The 21,416-nt window shown below is 43.6% G+C and overlaps 1 protein-coding gene across 2 annotated transcripts in view; it reads right to left on the reverse strand.

Moving 5' to 3' along the window:
• ilvbl (ilvB (bacterial acetolactate synthase)-like) overlaps nt 1-20,023 on the reverse strand; it is a 105,827-nt gene extending 85,804 nt beyond the window's left edge. The window contains exons 1-4 of one of the 2 annotated variants that reach the window (XM_072238407.1): nt 19,768-20,023; nt 18,201-18,402; nt 10,457-10,584; nt 2,918-3,056 (exon numbers count right to left, since the gene is read on the reverse strand). In XM_072238407.1, the coding sequence (XP_072094508.1) occupies nt 2,918-3,056; nt 10,457-10,584; nt 18,201-18,402; nt 19,768-19,884 (586 nt within the window). In that variant the 5' untranslated portion in view covers nt 19,885-20,023. The remainder of the gene's footprint in view (nt 1-2,917; nt 3,057-10,456; nt 10,585-18,200; nt 18,403-19,767) is intronic. The other variant, XM_072238406.1, reaches the window with a different exon arrangement.
• Between the last annotated feature and the right edge of the window lie 1,393 nt (nt 20,024-21,416).

The following is a 21,416-nucleotide window of genomic DNA, read 5'->3' on the forward strand; positions in this document are numbered from 1 at the left end:
ATGTTGTGAGCAATGTACACCAAGCAGGCCAGTGAGTTTTTTGAAACTGTGCAGCTGCTTTACAACTTTTTTTTTCCAAACTCTGTTGCCCACAATCTTTTCATGAAGAAACAGAGAGAACTGGAATCAACTGCACAGAGTTGATTAACTCTGGAGTTGAAGAAATTGTCAGATACACAGCTTTGTGGGCTATAAGGAGATCACTCCGTCATTCTAGCAACACTACAGGATATTATGGGTCAACCAAAAGCATGGAGGAAAACGGAGGCCAGAGCTGTAAATGGACTGATTGACGAGCAGTTTGCTTTACTTCTCACTCTGTTTGAGGATTTATTCCGAGTCACCAAGTTCATGTCAGACCAGCTACAATCTCCCAGTTTGGAGCTTTCATCTGCTATGAACTTGGCTCAGTCTATTATCGATGCACTCTTAGCAAAACCGGGAGAGGAATCATGGAGTGAAATTCAGGCAAGAGCTAGGGACCTGTGCTTCAAGGTCGGTATACAGAGCAGACCACATGAAAGGAGACAGGCCCAGCCACCCCACCGCCTACATGATTTTGTTGTTGAGGCCCAAACTGAACATCCTCTGATGACCTTCGCAAGCACTGTTTATCCGGTTATAGATGGACTTCTGACTGAAATGAAGAGACGATTCTCAATTGAGACTGGGGGTGTTCTGACTGGAGTCTCAGCATTGAGTCCCAAACACAAGTTCTTCCTAGACAAGAAATGTCTTTGGCCAGTGGCCCAATACTATTGAGTGACTGAAGTGAACCTGGCTGCAGAGCTACATCAGGTTCGGCGTCTGCTGGAAACAAAACAAAAGCAAGGACAGACAGTGAATGACACAGTGGAATTTCTAGCTCTAATGAGACCCTACCATGATGCATTTATAGATTTATACAAACTAATCTGCATATTACTGACTCTACCTGTGACATCTGCCTCATGCAAACTGAAGGAATATCAGCGGCGATGCTCGGAACAGCAACTTGGCCCTGTTGGCCATAAGCAGCCGGAGGACCAAAGCACTTGACATCCAGAAAATCATTGATGCTTTCACCACCAATCACAACAACAGACGGATTGTGCTTCCCTGAAAACATCAATGGTGAGTGCAGTTGAATTATTTTTTTTTTTTTTTTTTAAATTTGGGTCAAGACTAATGCTGATTATAATTATTATTTTGTGGTGGATACCCCATAGTCCTTAAGTTTCCTGCAAATCCTAAAATATTACATTTACTGCTATTAAGCCTACTGGTTTTGCTTAGACTTTTAAGTGGTGATTCTGTTGATTTTTGTTTTAAATTCAGTAGCCGAATTAATTGAGGTATTGCATGGTCAGAGTACGATTTGTCCAAATCCTGGTAAAGCCTTGCAACTGTTGTTTGCTTTATTTGACCTTAATAACTGTGTATCTTTTGGCATTGTCTGTCTATGCAATGTGAATAGCAGTGGACATTGTGGGTTAGTGTTGTGTTTTTCAGTTGAAAAGCACGCATTTGACGCTGATTGCGGGATTGGTGCGTGATTCACATTGTGCGCTGTGGGTCAGATGCTCTGTTGGTTTGTTTGTTTATGCTCTGTGTAGCCCGGGTTGTCTCCGATGCTGTTTGCACTGTCACAGTTCACTTCTATATTATATTTATCAATTGTTGTTGCTTGTGAATCAACAGAGGCATTTATAGTAGGTACATAATGCTTGAAACTGACTTTTGTACGCCACGCGTCTGGCCTTGTGAATACATATTACCATAGGGTACATCCCTCAGCACCATCACTGAATAATTCAGCCCCACCGTAGCACCAGCAAGAAAAAATCTCTGGCGCCACCACTGATTTTACCTTGTACTATCTCAATGCACTTTTGCAATCAAATGATCTGCATGATTAGTATGTAAATTCTTCTCTGTATCCTTATACATTTGATAATGATAAATCAATTTACCAAGTAATCTTTCTCTCACTGACTTCCAAATTGAATAACATTCTCAATGAATTTATTTATTTTTATTGAGATACAGCATGGAATAGGCCCTTCGAGCCACACTGCCCAGTAATCTTCCGATTTAATTCTAACCCAATCATGGGACAATTTACAATGACCAATTAACCTACTAACCAGTCCGACTTTGGACTGTGGGAGGAAACTGGAGCACCCGGAGGAAGCCCACACGGTCACAGAGAGGACATACAAACTCCTTACAGGCAGCAGTGGGTATTGAACCCGGGCCGCCTGTACTATAAAGCATTATGCTAACCACTACACTTCATAAATACAACTTTATCCTAAAACCAACAATAGCCATTTTCCCCATAGGAATCTTTCCAATGCTTATGATAATTTATATGAACAATGGGTTTTCACAGTTAAATTGTTAAATATTGAACTTCCAATATCTGCATACCCACCTACTTGCCTGCCCATAGCCTGCACCCTTCCAGGGCTAAGACAACAGGATATTCTATAGTAGGTTTAAAATAGAAAAAGATTAACATAGAAACATAGAAAACCTACAGCACAATACAGGCCCTTTGGCCCACAATGCTGTGCCGAGCACGTACTTACTTTAGAAGTTACCTAGGGTTACCCAGAGCCCTATATTTTTCTATACTCCATGTACCTATCCAGGAGTCTCTTAAAAGACCCTATCGTATCGTAATCTTGCCTTAACTCCTGCTTTACCCTGCTTTTATTTTTTATTGCCTGGATGAAGAGGAAATGGGAAAAATAAGAGTGTAATTATTATGCCCCCAAAAAAGAAAACAAAATAGAATTGTATCGATCCAAACATCAGCTGTCTCCTTTCTCCCTCAGATCGCGATTTTTAGAAGTAATTTACTTTTGCTGTTTTGGCACTTGTGATTGAGAAAGCAGTTTCTAATAGCCAGTGAATTAGTTCGATTTCGTACCCGGAGTTCCAGACTGAGCCACTGCAATAGCCTTCCGGAGAACTGGAACAATGTCCCGGACTGTACGAACTGTACTACAGAATTTACAGAGTGGCTTGAGAAGTGACATCTGGTCAATATCCTGCAGTGCACCTCGGCCCTAGAAGGCAAATAGAAATACCAACAATGTCTTAATCAAGCACTTATCTGAGATTTGCTAACTGTGACCATGAAACATGACCATCTTTAAACAGTCTACAGTTGACACAGTTGATCACAACATTTATCACCAATAAACACGCATGCAATTTTGTGGGGGAGTTTCTCTTTAGATTACATTAACTATATTCAAATATGTCAGCAATGATTTCTCTTCTAGTGAAGCTAACATGGGACTCCATCTATGAATACTTTTTATCTTGGTGACTTCATTAATTGACATGGGATTAACTTCACTAATACACTGAAGCAGTAGTGATGTACACTAAAATCAGCACACTACTTCTTTATATCCCTCCAGTGCCTGTGCACTGTCAGATTAATGGCCTGGCTTCACTGAGCTAAAATTTCCTCTATTTAATTGGGTAGACTGAAATGATTTGCTCAGGCCAGTGCTTTAAAAATCCCACAGTAGCTCCATCCATATCCCTGGCCACAATCTCAGAGCAAACCAGACTGTTTACAGCAACATGTCCTGACCTCAAGTTTCTGACTCTATTCATTCTGCTTCAAAATATTCCATAATGTCAAGCACTTCCACTTAACTTCAATGAAATCTTCATTCAGGACTTCTGGAGCTTCAGGCAATTACACCAATGATCTCTTGGAAACCTCTCATCCCTCAGCTCTTTAAAGCTAAAAGAGGGACATTTATTCTATCCACCCTGGCTATTGTCATAGGGCTGTGATCTATATTGACTCCCAGGACAAGCCTGAAATTTCTCTTGTGCTTGTATTTCTGTAACCTCATCCTTACCATCTCTAATTTCCTAAGCATTCACTAAAAGCCGCTCATTCTATAGTGCACTGATATCAGCTTCCTCAAAATTACTACATACTGTTTTCACTTGTCTAGGCTTCAAGCTTTAGCAATTTTTCCCCAAATTATCCAAAATTCCTTCTTCCTCTTCAAGAATTTTTCTAAAGTTCATTTCAAATTTTAATCACCTCACCCAATAAGTCCTCGAATACATTTACCCCATTTTGATCAGACTTTTCTTTGTAAAAGATGGTTTATGAAAACAAGTTATTCAACAGGAACAACCCACTTAAGCTGCTCAGCTAATATCTAGCACCACTCTAACCACTGAAGCCATATGATTAATTATTTATCTCAAGAACATCTGCAAGAACCAATTTTCATAGAAGCAAAAGTTCTCGTACAAGTTATACTCCAGACATTGAAACAATGTGTGTAACTTTCTGTAATGCTACAAAAGTGAAACTTGGGAAACCTTCCACTCTTTGTAATAAACCCAAATTCTCAAATCCATACAGGTAACTCACACAAGGTTCACTTCACACATTACTTCCATGATCTTTATCTCAACTGATATTGTCTTCAATTTAAAATTCACATCCATGTTTGGACTCACCATACTTTTTTTTTGTAATCTTCACCAGTCCTGAAATCCTCCAGGATATCTACACTTCACCAAAGCTGGGCACTCACTGAACTTTTTTTCTCCCTAATTTTGATTGCTATACCTTCTGCTATGTAGATGCAAAATTGTGGAATTCATTTAGTAAATTTCTTCACTTCTTTCCTCCTTTGTCCCTTCTGAGTATATTAATTTCTTTGACCACTTATCTCAAAATATAACATGGAACAGTTCAGCACTGGACAGGACATTTGACCCATAATGTTGCGCCACTCTTGATGCTAATTTATACTAAATGCCCTCTTTCTGTGTATCATTGCTATTATATTCATGTGTTTATCTCAAAGCTTCTTAAACTCCAAAGTGTCTGCTTCCACAAACCCTGATAACCCATTCCAGACACATGCGCAAACAACTTGCCCTTCACATCACCTTTAAACTCCCCTTCCCAACCTTAAAAGAATGTTCCTTGGTGTTTCACATTTCTACCCCAAGGTGGAAAGCTTCAGGTCTAGAATATGCAATTGTTCTTGCCATTAAAGGATACAGGCGATTCTGACTGTTTACCAATGTTCTCTCTAATGTGTGCACACGCACACATCTTTTGCTACTAGCACATAAAGGAACTTAAACTGCGCACAAAAGTGTGTCACCCTCTACCTCGTTGGTATGTTAAGTAAATTTCACGAACATACACAATCACATTTCCTTTTCCAGTCTCTGATGCGGACAGTGTTGATAATATGGAGTTTGCGACGATTTGTCTGCAGATTTTAGAACTGGCTTACTTATATTGTTTTTATTGAAGAAATTATTGATTCACTATGTCGAATTCCAAAGAAGGGCGTGAAGCGCAGAAGAATTGCTAGTTCAGTTAAAGTGGAATGGTTTATTATCCTTAGAATAGCTTCAGGTTTACTTCCATTTAAAATTCAGTGCGCACTTGTTGTTATCACTTTTCTTAATGCTAACGTAGAATAGAAACAGATTTTGCTTGATAATACTCTACGAAATACCTTTGAACAGTTCACTGCATTGAAAACACTGAACTGTGTCTGCAGTTGTTAAATACAGACAATCATATTGATCTTGCCACCCACTTTCCTTGTAATTAATAAAAGTCACAGGAGCTGTCTTGATCATTGGTATTATTCCAAACATAACTGCCCTATATAATATAAACTTTATGCAGTTTACCAGAGAAACTGAAACCTTTGTACTTTTTATGCAAACTGACTAAAATGCTAAAGATCTTGTATGAAGAGTATGTATTATGATTGCATACACTTGTCAACTACAGCTTCAATTTTCATTGGTTTTAAAGACAAACTAGACAACGGGGTGACCCTTTGGGGCACACTTTGAGAGAAGGGTAGTGCAGTCTGATGTGACCAGAATGAACATTAAATTTTCCTGAATGCTATTGGTATCGCTTTGCTTTGGAAACTGAAGTAGAAAACCTCCGTTTATTAAAGAAGAATGACGCGTAGCAAAGCAAATATAGTTCCTCCTCGTTTAACGAAGGAAACACTTGCTGGCATTATTTCTGATTTATCTGCCATCCTTGTGCCTCTCATTGTCATTCTGGAGACATGCAGTCCTCTCATCCCCCATCTCTTCATCTCTTCTGCGATTTATTGTTTGTCTGTGATCCTGGAGTCGTGCATACCTCTCCTCCTCTGTCTCTTCTTCTCTCATCTTTTATTTTGTCCTGACTCTTTGATCCTGGAGTCGTGCGGCCCTGGCCTCATCCGATTCTTGTTCTCTCCCTCTCCTTGCTGCTTCCCAATGACGTTTGGCGTCATCTCTTGACCATAATGTCCCCCTTCCCTTTCCACACGGCATAATTAGGCTGACCTTTTTTTTTAAACCCTAATGCTGGTTAGAAGATACGAAGCAGTAACACCAAAGGATGCTGATTATCCTTGATGATGTGGTTGGCGCTCTCCTAAATGGACATGATATAGTCACTGCTGTCCTTTGACTGCAGCAAAGGGTTTTATGGGTGTCTCGAAATACGTCATTACAATAAGATTTAAGTATCTCTTATTGATGGGTGGCAGTTTGATCTGTCCCAATCCTACACATGCTGATGGTGTTTAGCAGAATGTGATCCCCTGAAATAGAGCTGCCCTGCCTTTTTGCTGTGGTAGGTGTCGCTGCTGAGGCTGGCCGTTCGCGTGCGTCGGGCTGTCGCATCCCGATTTCTATGATGGTGGATTGGCTCTTGGGTGAAAGGGAGCCTGTTGATTTTTGCAAATGAGCAATTTTATACAAATATATAACCTTGAACTTTGCCTGCATTCTGTAAGTTAGCGCATTTTAATTTGATTTAGCCAAAAAAAGTGCCGCTGTAATGCACCGTTTGCGCTAATTGGAGGTCACAAACAGAGCACGAGAGATTTAGTAGTATATAGATAAAGTGAGACAAATCAAGAGTACCATCATGAAACGTAAAGAGATCCAGTTTTCCTAAATGACATTTATAATATCCCTTCTAAAATTAAAAAAAATTATTTATATTCTAGACACCACTTAAAACAGCTCATAATTAATGCCAGCCAGATGTAAAATTCCTAGGACAATGACCCATTTAATTATTGAAACAAATATTATTGAAATAATTATTGAAAAAAACTAGATAGGGTTCTGCGCTTGCGCTCTATCTGCAAAAAGCAGAATTTCCTGGTGGCCAACAATTTTAATTCCAATCCCCATTCCGACACAAGACTGTAAGACAATAAGACATAGGAGCAGAATTAGGCCATTTGGCCCATCATCTGCTCTGCCATTTGATCATGGCTGATCCATTTCCCTCTCAACCCCATTCACCTGCCTTTTCCCCGTAACCTTTAATGCTACAAACCTCCGCCTTAAATGCACCCAATGATCTGGCCTCCACAACCACTTGTGACAATGAATTCCACAGATTCACCACCATCCGGCTAAAGAAATTCCTCCTCATCTGTTTTCAATGGCTGTACCTGTATTCTGAGGTTTTGCCCTCTGGTCCTAGACTCCCCTACTATAGGAAACATCCTCTCCATATCCACTCTATCAAGGCCTTTCAACATTCAATAGGCTTCAATGAAATTACCCTCCATTCTTTTAAATTCCAGCAAGTACAGGCCCAGAGCCACTAAAGACTCATTTGATAAGCCTTTCACTCCCGGAATCATTTTTTGTGAACCTCCTTTGAACCCTCTGTGATGCCAGCACATCCTTTCTTAGATAAGGGGCCTAAATCTGCTCACAATACTCCAAGTGAGGTCTCACCAGTGCCTTATAAATCCTCAGCATTACATCCTTGTTTTTATATTCTAGTCCCCTTGAAATGACTGCTAACATCACGCATCCCTTCCTCACCACTCACTCAATCTGCAAATGAACCTTTAGGGAATCCTGCACAAGCACGTTCAGTTTCTTTGCACCTTGGATTTTTGAATCTTGCCCCATTAGAAAATAGTCTACGCTTTTATTACCGTTACCAAAGTGCAAGACCATACACTTCCTGACATTTCCTTCCTTCTGCCTCCCGTTGTAATGCATAGTCCACATCCTGGCTACTGTTCAGAGGCCTATATACACTCCCATCAGGGTCTTTTGCAGTCCCTTAACTCCACCCAAAACAAGTTTACATCTTCCAATCCTATGTCACCTCTTTCGAGTGATTTGATTTAATTTTTTACCAATAGAGCCAGGCCACCCCCTCTGCCTACCCTTTTCATACAATGTGTATCCTTGGATGTTAAGCTCCCAACTTAATCTTCTTTCAGCCACTATTCAGTGATGCCCACATCACACTTGCCAATCTGTAACTGTACTACAAGTTTATCTACCTTATTGTATATACCACGTGCATTCAAATACAACACCTTCAGTCCTGTATTTGTCACCTTTTCAATTTTGTCCCTCTGTTACACTGCAACTCATCCCATTGACTGCAATTTTGCCCCATCATCTGCTTATCCTTCCTGACAGTCTCACGACACCACCTCTGCTTGTATACCAACTGCCCCATCCTCTGCCCTATCACTCAGTTTCCCATCTGCCTGCCAAATTAGTTTAAACCTTCCCCAACAGTTCCAGCAAATCTGCCCACAAGGATATTGGTCCCCTTCAGATTCAGGTGTAACCCATCCCTTCTGTGCAGTTCATACCTTCGCCAGGAGATCCCAATGATCCATAAATCTAAAACCCTACCCCCCTGCACCAGTTCCTCAGCCACACATTCATCTGCCAAATCATCTTATTTTTACCTCCACTGGTGTGTGGCACAAGCAGAAATCCAGTGATTACTACCCTGGAGGTCCTGCTTTTCAGCTTTCTACCTAGCTCCCTAAATTCTCTCTTCAGGACCTCCTCCCGTTTCCTACCCATGTCATTGGTGCCAATACATACAACGACCTCCGGCTGCTCACCCTCCCCTTTGGAATGCTATGGACCCAACCCAAGACATCCCTGATCCTGGCTCCTGGGAGGCAACATGGCATCCGGGTGTCTCTATCGTGTCCACAGAGTCTCATGCCTACTCCTCTAACTATAAAATCCTCTATCACAACTGCAGTCCTCTTCTCCCCCACTGCCCTTCTGAGCCACAGCACCAGACTCAGTGCCAGAGACCTGGTTGCTGCAGCTTCCCCCAGTAGGTCACTTCCCCCCTACCAAACGGCATGCAAAACGGTATACTTATTATTGAAGTGAATGGCTACAGGGATATTCTGTACTGGCTGCTCATTTCCCTTCCCTCTCCTGACAGTCACCCAGGTATCTGCTTCCTCCAACTCAGGGGTGACTATCTCCCTGTAGCCCCTATCCATCATCTCCTCAGTTTCCCATCGTCAAGCTGCAGCTCCAGTTCCTTATTACATTTACTGAGGAGCTGCAGTTTGATGTAACAGGCACAGGTGTGATTATCCAGAGGATTGGAGATCTCCTAGAATTCCCCTATCTCCTCGATCCACCCTCACTGCTCTATGTACTAACAGATAAAGAATGAAGAAGAAACTTACCAAATACGTACTTCACCAAAGGCTGATGAGCCAAAGCCTCCCCACTCTATCCAGTGATTCACTCACACAATGGCTACTCCACGTGTCCCTACCTTATGTTTATTTGCCCTTGCTAATGAATGCTGTGTGATTAGGCCACTGGAAACCACCAAAAGCCCGCAAACACTCCTTTTTAAATCTCACTCAGACTTGTGAGTAGCCTTCTCTCTCATTCCTCCCAGTTTGATTGGGCCACCAGAAGAATGCCAAAAACTTACGAACACTTTTTTTTAAATCTCACTGAGTTGTCTCCTCTCTCACTCCTGATTCGATTCAGCCACCAGAAACACACGGACATGTCGGTGCACGGCCTCCTCTACTGCCACGAGGAGGCCGCTCTCAGGTTCAAGGAGCAACAGCTTATACTCCATCTCGGCAGGCTCCAACCTGGTGGCACAAACATCAATTTCTCCAGCTTCTGGTAAATTTTCCCCTATTCCCCTTCCCTGTTCTTCAATTCCCCACTCTGGTCCTCTTAACTCTTCCCTTCTCCTCAACTGAATATCACCCTTTCTCCCTTAGACAACTCTCCTCTCCTGTCAGATTCCTTCTTTTCCAGCCCTTTACCTTTTCCACCCATCAGCTTCCAGCTTGTTTCTTCATCCCCCTTCCCCCACCCACCTGGCTTCACCTATCACCATCGAGCTTGTCCTCCTTCCTCTTTCCCAACCTCCTTATTCTGGCTTCTTCTCCCTTCCTTTCCAGTCCTGACAAAGGGTTTCAGCCTGAAATGTTGACAGTTTATTCATTTCCATAGGTGCTGTCTAAACTGTGGGGCTGTTCCAGCATTTTGTGTGTGTTTCTTTGAAACAACTACCATGGTTTTAAGTTCTATCCATGAAACACTAAATCCCTGTGACACTAAATCCACCGGTCACCATAAATATACAATTAAACATCCAGTTCACCTGCAGAAGGGTTGCAGCTGCACCCGCAATAAGCAGCACCGGAGTTTCTGCCATCTGGGCATTTTTAATTGCAGTCACAGTGTTTGTTAAACCAGGACCAGCTGTTACAGCAGCAACACCAATTGAACCTGAAATAGAAAGGCAGATTTTTTTATTGAACACATTTGCAACAGCGCAAACAACAGCAGACTCCCACAGGCACTGCCATTAACTTCATCTCCCATGTTTACGTGCACTTCTGTTTGTTCTTTTTACAGGTCATGGGACATATCTAGGGAGTGATTGGTGTGCTGCCCACTTATCTTTTCAGTCAGAGGCATTACTGCCAGATCTGTTATATGCATTGCAGACAACAGTGAGATTATGAAGACCAAAGAGTGAGCAGAACAGTGGAAGGACTATACAAGATCTACACAGCTGATAATGCCAGAGTCTAACCTAAAAGGTACACAACAGCAGCTGTCAATTGCAATGCATTAAATAAATGTTACAGGTCTTCAGATTGTGTAACTGGGAAAAATAAAGTCAGAATTTATGAGGAACATTTTTCCCCAATTTATTCTCTTTTTCTCTTTTGTATCTTGAGCAAGTCTGATCATTCTATTCACTGAAGAATAGCTTCAAGTTACAAAATATCCAACTATACTTGGATATGCAAGGTGCAGAGGTTATGGAACAGTCGTCTTTAAACAACGACACAGCGAACTAAGAGGCCTGTAATATTTTCAAGAAATCACGCCCTCAAAAGAAATTTGAGCCTGTAACACATGGTATGTTGTGCTCAGTTTATAAGCTATTTTTATTCAGGACCAGATCCCCTGGTGCAGAGCACCAGTTAAAATGAATGCATTAATAGCAATAATTGTAGCATTACATCATTAAATGAAAATTCAGTGGCAGCAAACAGAAAATGCTGGAAGCATTCAGCAAGTCCAGCGATTACATTAAAAAACATACGCATTTTGGCATAGGGTTTTTTTTTTGCCCTGAATTGTTCAGATCTTCTTGCTGCCTGACCTGCTGCTTGTTTACAACATTTAGATTTTAGTATATGCAATAAAGAAACACCAAATTTCATCCAGCATCCAGCAGGAAAAGTATACTAAGTAGGGTTGAAATCATGTTGAAAGATTGACTTAATAGACAGTATACCAAGTCTCAATTTTAAAATACAGAGGGATCATTCTCCCTCAACAGAAACTGAAAAGAACATACAGAATTATTTTTAAGCATGGGTGCTGAGATTAATGCTTATTTTAAGTGATGAACCTTTAAAATTACTGAACAAGCAAGTAGAAGCAAATGAATTCCAGGTTCATTAGAACATCAAGAATACCTAGATACCAGTACTGGCTGTCTCTGGGTTATGAGCATAAGACCATAAAATATAGGAGGAGAATTAGGCCATTTGGTCCATTGAGTTTGCTCTGCCATTTCATTATGGCTGATACAATTTTCCTCTCAGCCCTAATCTCCTGCCTTCCCACTCGTTTCCCTTCGTGCCATGACCAATCAAGAATCTATCAACCTCTGCCTTAAATATACATAAAGACTTGGCCTCCAAAACTGCATGCGGCAAAGAATTCCACAGATTCACCACCCTCTGGCTAAAGTTTCTCATCATCTCCAGTCTAAAAAGATGCCGCTCTATTGTGAAGCTGTGTCCTCTGGTCTTAGACTCTCCCACCATAGGAAACATCCTCTCCACAAGGACTTTCACCATTCAATAGGTTTTAATGAGGTCACCACTCATTCTTCTGAATTCTAGTGAATACAGGCCCAGAGCCATCAAAAGTTCTTTATATGACAACTTATTCAATCCTGGAATCATTTTTGTGAAGCTCATTTGAACCCTCTCCAATGTTTCAGCACATCCTTTCCAAGATAAAGGGCCCAAAACTGCTCACAATACTCCAAGTGAGGCCTCACTCCAGTGCTTTATAAAATCTCAACATTACATCCCTGCTTTTACATTCTAGTCTTTTTGAAATGAATGCTAACATCGCATTTGCTTTCCTCACCACAGACTCAATCTGCAAATTAACCTTCAGGGAATCCTGCACTAGGAATTCAAAGTTCTTTTGCACTTCAGATTTTTGAATTTTCTCCCCGTTTGGAAAACAGTCTACGTTTTTATTCCTCCTACCAAAGTACATAACCATACACATCCCAACACTGTATTCCATCTGCCATTTCTTTGCCCATTCTCCTAATCCAAGTCCTTCTGTAGCCTCTCTGCTTCCTCCAAGCAACCTGCCCCTCCACCTATCGTTGTGTCATCCGTAAACTTTGCGACAAAGCCATCAATTCCATCGCCCAAATCATTGGCATATAACGTAAAAAGAATCGGTCCCAGCACAGACCCCTGTGCAGCACTATTGGTCACTGGCAGCCAGCCAGAAAAGGCTCCCTTTATTCCCACTCTTTGTCTCCTATCAATCAGCCACTGCTTTATCCATGCTAGAATCCTTCCATGGGCTCATAACTTATTAAGCAGCCTCATGTGTGGCACCCTGCCAAAGGCCTTCTGAAAATCCAAATACAGAACATCAACCGATTCTCTTTGTCCATCCTGCTTGTTACTTCTTCAAAGAATTCCAACAGATTTGTCAGGCAAGATTTTCCCTTAAGGAAACCATGCTGACTACAGCCTATTTTATCATGTGCCTCCAAGTATCCTGACAGCTCATCCTTAATAAAAAAGGAGGGAGAGAGAAACCGGGGAACTATAGACCGGTTAGCCTAACGTCGGTGGTGGGGAAACTGCTGGAGTCAGTTATCAAAGATGTGATAACAGCACATTTGGAAAGCAGTGAAATCATCGGAAAAAGTCAGCATGGATTTATGAAAGGAAAATCATGTCTGACGAATCTCATTGAATTTTTTGAGGATGTAACTAGTAGAGTGGATAGGGGAGAACCAGTGGATGTGGTATATTTGGATTTTCAAAAGGCTTTTGACAAGGTCCCACACAGGAGATTAGTGTGCAAACTTAAAGCACACGGTATTGGGGGTAAGGTATTGATGTGGATAGAGAATTGGTTAGCAGACAGGAAGCAAAGAGTGGGAATAAACGGGACCTTTTCAGAATGGCAGGCAGTGACTAGTGGGGTACCGCAAGGCTCAGTGCTGGGACCCCAGTTGTTTACAATATATATTAATGACTTGGATGAGGGAATTAAATGCAGTATCTCCAAGTTTGCGGATGACATGAAGCTGGGCGGCAGTGTTAGCTGTGAGGAGGATGCTAAGAGGATGCAGGGTGACTTGGATAGGTTGGGTGAGTGGGCAAATTCATGGCAGATGCAATTTAATGTGGATAAATGTGAAGTTATCCACCTTGGTGGCAAAAATAGGAAAACAGATTATTATCTGAATGGTGGCCGATTAGGAAAAGGGGAGGTGCAACGAGACCTGGGTGTCATTATACACCAGTCATTGAAAGTGGGTATGCAGGTACAGCAGGCGGTGAAAAAGGCGAATAGTATGCTGGCATTTATAGCGAGAGGATTCGAGTACAGGAGCAGGGAGGTACTACTGCAGTTGTACAAGGCCTTGGTGAGACCACACCTGGAGTATTGTGTGCAGTTTTGGTCCCCTAATCTGAGGAAAGACATCCTTGCCATAGAGGGAGTACAAAGAAGGTTCACCAGATTGATTCCTGGGATGGCAGGACTTTCATATGAAGAAAGACTGGATGAACTGGGCTTGTACTCGTTGGAATTTAGAAGATGGGGGGGGGGGGGATCTGACTGAAACGTATAAAATCCTAAAGGGATTAGACAGGCTAGATGCAGGAAGATTGTTCCCGATGTTGGGGAAGTCCAGAACGAGGGGTCACAGTTTGAGGATAAAGGGGAAGCCTTTTAGGACCGAGATTAGGAAAAACTTCTTCACACAGAGAGTGGTGAATCTGTGGAATTCTCTGCCACAGGAAACAGTTGAGGCCAGTTCATTGGCTATATTTAAGAGGGAGTTAGATATGGCCCTTGTGGCTACGGGGATCAGGGGGTATGGAGGGAAGGCTGGTGCAGGGTTCTAAGTTGGATGATCAGCCATGATCATAATAAATGGCGGTGCAGGCTCGAAGGGCCGAATAGCCTACTCCTGCACCTATTTTCTATGTTTCTATGTTAATAATCGATCCAACATCTTGCCAACCACTGAGGTCAAACTAACTAGCCTATAATTTCCTTTCTTCTTCCCCTCTCCCTTCTTGAAGAGTGGAATGACATTTGCAATTTTCCAGTCTTCCAGAACCATGCCAAAATCTAGTGATTTTTGAAAGATTATTACTAATGCCTCCACAATCTCTCAGCCACCTCTTTCAGAACCATGAGGTGTACATCATCTGGTCCAGGTGACTTATTTACCTTCAGACCTTTCAGTTTCCCAAGCACCTTCTCTCTAGTAATGATAACTTCAACACTTCATGACCCCTGACACCTGGAATTTCCACCATACCCCTAACGTCTTTCATAGTGAAGGCTGATACAAAATGCTTATTCAGTTCGTCCGTCATTTCTTTGTCCCTGATTACTACCTCTCTAGCATCTTTTTCCAGCGGTTCGATAGCCACTCTTGCCTCTCTTTTACACTAAGTATCTGAAGAAACTTTTGGCATCCTCCTTTTCATTTACTAGCTTACTTTTCAATTCTATCTTTACCTTTTTAAAGACTTATTAATTGCCCTCTATTGCTTTTTAAACGCTTCCCAATCCTCTAACTTCCCACTAATTTTTGCTCTGTTATATGCCCCCTCTTTAGCTTTTAAGTTGGCTTTGACTTCTCTTGTTAGCCACGGTTCTGTCATTTTGCTTTTAGAATACTTCTTCCTCTTCGGGATGAATATATTCTGTACATTCTGAATTGCTTCCAGAAATTTCAGCCGTTGCTGCTCTGCCATCATCCCTGCCAGTGTTCTTTTAAAATTAATTCTGGCCAGCTCCTCTCTCATGCCTCTGTAATTCCCTTTACTCCACTGTAATACTGATACATCTGACTTTAGCTTTTCCTTCTCAACTTTCAGGGTGAATTTGATCATATTATGATCACTTACCCTTAAGGGTTATTTTACAAAATCTCCAATCAATTCTGGTTCATTGCACAACGCCCAATCCAGAATAGCTGATCCCCTCGTGGGCTCAACCATGAGCTGCTCTAAAAAGGCATTCTAGAAATTCCCCCTCTTGGAATCCAGCAGCAACCTGATTTTCCCAATCTACCTGCATATTGAAGTCCCCCATGACTATTGTAACATTGCCCTTTTGGCATGCATTTTCTATCTCCCATTGTAATTTGTAGACCACATTCTTGGAGGTCTTTATACAACACACATCAAGAGTCTTTTTACCCTCGCAGTTCCTTAGCTCTATCCACAATGATTCAACACCTTCTGACCCTCTGTCACCTCTTTCTAATGATTTGATTTCATTTTTTACCAACAGAGCAACACCACTCCGCTCAGCCTTCCTGCCTATCCCTTCGATACAAAGTGTATCCTTGGACACTAAGCTCTCAGCTATAATCTTCCTTCAAGCGTGATTCAGTGACGCCTACAGCATCATACATGCCAATCTGCAATTGTGCTGTAAGTTCATCTACCTTATTCTGTATACTGCGCACATTCAAATATAGCACCTTCTGGCCTGTAGGCACCCATTTTCGATTTTGTCTGCCTTTTATGTTGCAACTCATCCTGTTGACTGCAATCTTGCCCTATCAACAGCCTCTCCTCACTACACATTGCCTCTGTTTGTAAGCTAACTGCCTCATCTTCAGCACCATCACTCCAATTCCCATTCCCCTGCCAAATTAGTTTACACTTTCCTGAACAACTCCAGCCAACCTTCCCACAAGGATATTGAACCTGCTCTGCTTCAGGTGTACAGGTCATACCTTCCCCAGAAGAGATCCCAATGATCAATAAATCTGAACCCCTGCCCCCTGCACCAGTTCCTTAGCCACGTATTCACCTGCCAAACCATCCTATTCTTACCCTCACTGGTGCGTGGCACAGGCAGCAATCCAGAGATTACTACCCTGGGGGTAGAGGTACAGTCGACAATTCAGGCCGAGACCCTTCGTCAGGACTAACTGAAGGAAGAGTTAGTAAGAGATTTGAAAGTGGGAGGGGGAGGGGGAGATCCAAGATGATCAGAGAAAACAGGAGGGGGAGGGATGGAGCCAAGAGCTGGACAGGTGATAGGCAAGGGGGATATGAGAGGATCATGGGACAGGAGGTCCGGGGAGAAAGACGGGGGGGGGGGGGAACCAGAGGATGGGCAAGGGGTATAGTCAGAGGGACAGAGGGAGAAAAAGGAGAGTGAGAGAAAGAATGTGTGTATAAAAATAAGTAACAGATGGGGTACGAGGGGAGGCGGGGCATTAGCGGAAGTTAGAGAAGTCGATGTTCATGCCATCAGGTTGGAGGCTACCCAGACGGAATATAAGGTGTTGTTCCTCCAACCTGAGTGTAGCTTCATGTTTACAGTAGAGGAGGCCGTGGATAAACATGTCATAATGGGAATGGGAATTAAAATGTGTGGCCACTGGGAGATCCTGCTTTCTCTGGCGGACAGAGCATAGGTGTTCAGCAAAGCAGTCTCCCAGTCTGCGTCGGGTCTCGCCAATATATAGAAGGCCACATCAGGAGCACCAGACGCAGTTTATCACCCCAGCCGATTCACAGGTGAAGTGTCGCCTCACCTGGAAGGACTGCCTGAGGCCTTGCCAATCACCTGTCCAGCTCTTGGCTCCATCCCTCCCCTTCCTGTCTTCTCCTATCATTTTGGATCTCCCCCTCCCAAATCTCTTACTAACTCTTCCTTCAGTTAGCCCTGACGAAGGGTCTCGGCCTGAAACGTCAACTGTACCTCTTCCTAGAGATGCTGCCTGGTCTGCTGCGTTCACCAGCAACTTTGATGTGTGTTGCTTGAATTTCCAGCATCTGCAGAATTCCTGTTGTTTACCCTGGGGGTCCTGTTTCTCAGCTTTCTACCTAGCTCCCTAAAATCTCCCTTCAGGACCTCCTCACCTTGTCTACCTACGTCATTGGTGCCAACATGTACCAAGATTCCTAGCTGCTCACCTTTGCCCTTGAGAATGCCACGGACTCAATCCAAGCCATCCCTGACCCTGGCACCGGGGAGGCAACATACTGTCCGGATGTCTCTATCGCACCTACAGAACCTTGTCTCTGTTCCTGACTATGGAATATCCTATCAATACTGCAGTCCTCTTCACCTCTCTTCTCTTCTGAACCTAATGAATACTCTGCCACCACTGAGGTGGTGTAATTAGGACAGTGATCTTTTTACTGTTTACCTGTGCTGCACTTTGAAAAATATTTTATTACTTATTTGGGGAAATTTTAGGTGTTGTGGGTCCTCCAGGTTCAGTGGTTCAGCTCACGGCCATTAACCCTGACTGGTCAAACAAAACTGTTATTGAACCAGCAATGAAGAATCCTTCTTCATCTGTGTATAACGATATTCCTGAGTCTCCACCCGGAGCTTGTATGGCTGCCAGTAACGAAAACCGAGAAGAAGCTACCAGCACGATGAAAGAAGCCCTGAACACCATCCAGTGATGAACACCTGGACACTGCTGCCCTAATCGCCAGTGGTGTAATGGGCAATAAGCTTTCATGCAAATAATCTTGACTTTGTAAAGGAAGGTTATAAAATGGTCATAAAGGCAAGTTAAGGTTAAATGTGATTTCACAGTTATCTTGAATAAGTACCTGAGAGTCTAGCAACAGAATCAGCAGCAAATACAGCTGTAGCTTCATGCCGGGTGTCTACCACACGGATCCCGATCTTTTCACAAGCCACAAGAATAGGTGATATATGTCCACCAACCAATGTGAAGAGGTATTTCACACCATGGGCTTTCAAGACCTCAGCAACTCTCTCACCACCATGTCTGGTGCTTGTAGGCTCCACCTATCCAGAAAAAAAAACAAAGCAAAATGTCATATATCCAAAATACACCCTCTTTTCTCAGTGTGCAGTAAACTAACTTGCAATGTTTAAGATAAAGCACAAATGTAGAGAACAGGCTCTCCCTAACTACCAAGTCCAAAATCAGATTCCCCATCTGCCTGATGAATCACAAGTCAAGGCTCAGAAAAGTACCTGGTCTCCTCTCCAAGTCTATTGTCATGTGGTATGAGGAGGCACAGGTACAGCAGCATGACAGGTACCTAAATTCAGTCACAGAACACAAAATATCCATAAATCATACAAGACATTCCCCAGAAGCTAGTGTGTCATCTTTTATCATTGATCAAGGGCACAGTACCCAGTACTCTTCCTACAACCCCAGAGGCATTCCCATCAGATTCCTTTGACTCTTAGGCAGGACCCAGCAACATCTGAGCAAGACAAGGGCATGACCTGCAACACAGACACAGTTCACTCTGGTCTGGGTCTCGGGCAGAGCCCACTGCCCTGGGACAGCAGCCTCCACCTGAGGTCTCAACCCGAGTCTCAACGTGAACAAGACAAAGGAGATGACTGTGGACTTCAGGAAGGCGCAGTCGACCACTCTCCATTGCACATCAATGGTTCTGCCGTGGAGAGAGTGAAGAGCCAGCGCAAAGTTCCTTGGTCTGTACAAAACGGACGATCTAACCTGGACCCACAACACCTCCTCAGTAGTCAAGAAAGCTCAGCAGCGTCTCTACACTTTCTGCAAAGATTGAGGGTGCAAGGCTCCCTGCCCCCATTCTAACAACTTTCTACAGGAGCAACATCAAGAGCGTCCTGCATCGTTGTGTGGCACGGAAGCTGCAGACAGGATAATAAAAGCCGCTGAGGGGATCACCGCGTCTCCCTCCCCCCTATCGGGATTTACCCGGACCTCAGTAGACGAAGGGCCCGTAACATTGTTGAGGATCCCTACCACCCATCCTACAATCTCTTTGACCTACTGCCATCAGGGAGGAGGTACAGGAACATCAGGACTGTCAGACTGGGTAACCGCTTCTTCTATCAGGCTGTGACACCAATGAATACTCTGCCACCACCGAGGTTTCGTAATTAGGACAGCGAGCTTTTTACTGGCTACCTGTGCTGCACTGTGAAATACATTTTATTAACTTATTTGTGGGCATATGTTGTTTAAGGTGCTGCGTTTGATGTATGATTTGTGGGTGCGCCGTGGTCCGGAGAAATGTTATTTCGTTTCGTTGCATATAGGTACAGTCAGATGAGAAAAAACTTGGAACTTGACAGGAGCAATCCGAACTCGATTGTCGGAGTCTGGTCTGTTGCCAGTGAGGCCCCGGGCCGCCCTGTTCCTCTTACCTGGTACCAGATCAGATGCATCAGTCCCAGTTTCCAAGCCGCGAACAGTGCTAAGCTAATGACGGCGACCGCCAGGCTCCAGCATAGCGCACATCCCGCGGCGCCATTAATCTCCATGATCGATGACAGAGAGTTAGGGGTTAAAATAAGCTCCAAAGTTCCCAGTTCTCTCACTTCCGCCCGCGTCGCCCTCTCGTTTGAGTGACGCTACCCTTGCAGGACGACCGACGACATCAATAACCTATCACGATCTAGATAAGAAGGGCACTGCCGACGGCTTTGTCCCATCAGTGGTAAGGGAAGGCGGGCTTCAAGCGGGCGGCGGAGAGGCAGATCGGCTTCCTAGCTGCTGGGCTTACTGATTGGGTGTGACAAATCACCTGCTGTGCGGTTATTTTTCTGTTGGTTATCTGTCTGCCGTGACAGGCAGCGCAGTAGCATTCTGTCGTCAGTACAGGTTGCTTTGTCGCTTCAGAGGCGAGGTTTAGGTTAGAGCGGTAATTTTAGATTTTGTAGTCTCTGTGCAATTTCGTGGAGGGTATTTGTTAAAGTTTCAGTTGTTGGTTGTGAAGTGTGCTGATTTGTGATAGGCAAGGAGGAAATTGGCAAGTTTCTGGTTTAGTGCTAGTGTATTGTGTTCTGCTGACATTGTGTACTTTAAACTCTGGACAAACCTTTCTGCCAAGCCGTTGTAGCTGGTGATATAGTGCAGATGTAACACGTCTTATTCCATTCATTTTCAGGAATGACTGAAATTGTTGCCCCGCAAACTGTGGTCCATTGTCACTGTCTAGGTATTCTAGAACATATCAATGCTGTGCGAGACTGTACAGGTGTCATAGCGGGGCGTTGGGAACGGACCCAAATGCAAGACTGACACTGAAGTACCAGGAACAGGACTAGAGACTAGAGTTAGGGACGTGACTGGATGCAGACTAGGAGCTGGGACAAGAACACAGACTTGGACTAAGACATTGGCTAGGCAAGCAGGACTAGGACTAGGAACTGGGAACTCGGAGCCTGGGCTTGGACTCTGAACCAGAGACTGGACAAGGCCCCAGAACCTGGGTCTTGACTCGGGCTCAGACCCCAGAACTAGGCAGGGACATGTGGCTACAGGGCTGGACATGGCTTGGGTATTTCAAGGCAAGGACATGACTGGGCTCGGGTTCGGACTCCAAGCCAGAGACTGGACAAGGACCCAGAACCTGGGTCTTGACTCTGGCTCAGACTCCAGAACTAGGTGAAGACATGACGTGGTCTTGGGAGACTGGGCAGGACGAGGGGACTCTAAGCCTTGACTCGGTACTCAGGAACAGCCAAGCCTTGGAATTGGGATGACAAATCTCAGAACCTTGGACTTGGGATGACAGGAATGCAGAACACAGAGCCTTGGACTTGAGAGACAGGAACACAGAACCAGGACCCCTCCTTGGGAACAGGACTTGGGGCCAGGGCTCTACACAGAATGCTGAACACAACAAGACGGTTCCCAAGACTAGGTAACAGCAAACAGCCAGACCTACCTAGCGAAGGCATGGACACAGACAATTCCAACTCAATAGACAGTTCCTTATCTTGACACAGCAAGGCTCCAGTCTCGCTCCAGTGGTTGAACTTGACAAGGTTGCAGGCAAAGCTTCAGAAGG

Source organism: Mobula birostris, chromosome 20, assembly GCF_030028105.1.
Source record: "Mobula birostris isolate sMobBir1 chromosome 20, sMobBir1.hap1, whole genome shotgun sequence".
In the NCBI taxonomy this organism is placed as follows: Eukaryota; Metazoa; Chordata; class Chondrichthyes; order Myliobatiformes; family Myliobatidae; genus Mobula; species Mobula birostris.